Here is a 1560-nt window from a genome sequence, read left to right on the forward strand (position 1 = left end):
TTTAAGGTGCACATGCGGACATTGTAGAGTAGAGCTGTTACAGGACGCCACAGAGAATCGATGTTGCAAAGAAATTCTCCAGTGCTCGGGCAAGTTTACGAATGAGGGCAAGGACGCAGCATGCATAACACAACATTGGGACTATGCTGTGGTCACACACCGGACAGTATTAGAGACTGCAGGAGCTTTTCTCTCCGACAAATCGGGGAAAAAATATCATAAGCCAACAAGCAGGACACAAGATCGGCAAAATGACTATGTACATTTGCAATGCTATTTATGTTCTCATATGTACAAAATAGTACTAATAGAGTCTTTTATCGATTTCGGCTATACACAACAAAAGTATATAATATCCTTGGTATTCGCGAACGTGGAATTAACGACTCACTGCTTGATTATTTAGGTATTCACGAGCGGTGGCATAGATGGGTGGTACATCAGACATCAGGGTCGCAAAACTCAGTAAAATATCACCAGCAGGATACTTTCCCAGGACCAATGGTTGACTCCTCTACGTAGCTATAACCTTTGCATGATTTGCATGTTTGTTCCACTATTGTCATTGATCCATGCATTTTGACATTAACACTTGGTGATTGTGCCTTGCATTCAAAACAGAACAATGAGAACAATGAAACCAACACACTGTAGAACACAATAAATTTTGGTTCACTATCAGCCGATCTAAAATGAAAGACAACTAATTATTTTTTAGAGTTCCGAAGAAAAACGCTTGTTGCAATATGTTATAAATGAAAAAAGACCAACCTCATATTGGCCGATGTATTTTTATCTTCCGTTTCGCCAAGCTCGTCATCATCTGATGCGTTAGCTTCTTCGTCCTCCATGTTCGCATTCCAGTCTGGATCTTTTGTTTCCTCTCTTAAATCATCATCCGAACTATTCCCCATTAATTCATCATCGAAATGACATGCTTCGTCTAAAATACCAATATCTTCACATGTTTCGTGTTCTGCTTCGTCAGTGCTGCTTTCTTCAGAGGACAAATCTTTTCGCAAATATTCAACTAACTAAAACGATAAACACAATAAATCAGTGAAATAATCAATCACATCCAGGTGGCCAAAACGCAAAAGTTAATGTTTTTACGAGATAAAATGGTGTTGCGTTATAATATAAGTAATTGGTTACAACAAACCTTTCGGAGGTTTATATTCTCTTTTCGCAACTTCAAATTACGCTTCCTTTGCTTCGATCGCAACTTCTGAAGCTTTTCAATTCTCTCCTGTTTTATGCTACAATTTACACACAGAGATTCATGACCCGTCTCTGAGATGTCACCCTCTGCTTCCCCCTCCTTTTTCTGCATAAGCTCCTCAATGCTCTCGCTTAACATTTCTGCCTCATTGCGACACTTGACTCGTCACTTATTTTGTGGGCCGATGACACTGCTTTGACTGCTTCAAGACTGGATAATTCACCTGTGCAACTTGTTGATGGAAATAGCTGATCCCGGAATATCTGCACGAGCAAGTAAAATCAAGAGTAACTAAAATCTTTCAATTCAAATTGCAAAAAAGCTTTGATCGACTATGA

At 39.3% G+C, this 1560-nt stretch overlaps 1 protein-coding gene across 1 annotated transcript; it reads right to left on the reverse strand.

The window, feature by feature from the left end:
- Positions 1-305: 305 nt before the first annotated feature.
- Positions 306-1360, reverse strand: LOC114525089. Its single transcript, XM_028546298.1, has 3 exons — positions 1163-1360; positions 772-1034; positions 306-687 (listed from the first exon to the last, which is right to left on the reverse strand). The coding sequence occupies exons 1-3, from the start codon at positions 1358-1360 to the stop codon at positions 474-476; spliced, it is 675 nt and encodes a 224-aa protein (XP_028402099.1). The 3' UTR covers positions 306-473.
- Positions 1361-1560: the final 200 nt, after the last annotated feature.

This window comes from Dendronephthya gigantea, unplaced genomic scaffold (genome assembly GCF_004324835.1).
Source record: "Dendronephthya gigantea isolate DGI-Jeju-01 unplaced genomic scaffold, DenGig_1.0 000033F, whole genome shotgun sequence".
Taxonomy (NCBI): Eukaryota; Metazoa; Cnidaria; class Anthozoa; order Malacalcyonacea; family Nephtheidae; genus Dendronephthya; species Dendronephthya gigantea.

Bases quoted from the DNA above. Each gene is read 5' to 3' on its own strand.
- LOC114525089 (XM_028546298.1), bottom strand. From the start codon at position 1,360: ATGTTAAGCGAGAGCATTGAGGAGCTTATGCAGAAAAAGGAGGGGGAA. The intron at 1,035-1,162 runs GTTTGTTGTAAC...TTATCGTTTTAG, and splicing joins AGAATATAAACCTCCGAAAG to TTAGTTGAATATTTGCGAAA. The intron at 688-771 runs GTTGGTCTTTTT...CTTTCATTTTAG, and splicing joins AATACATCGGCCAATATGAG to ATCGGCTGATAGTGAACCAA.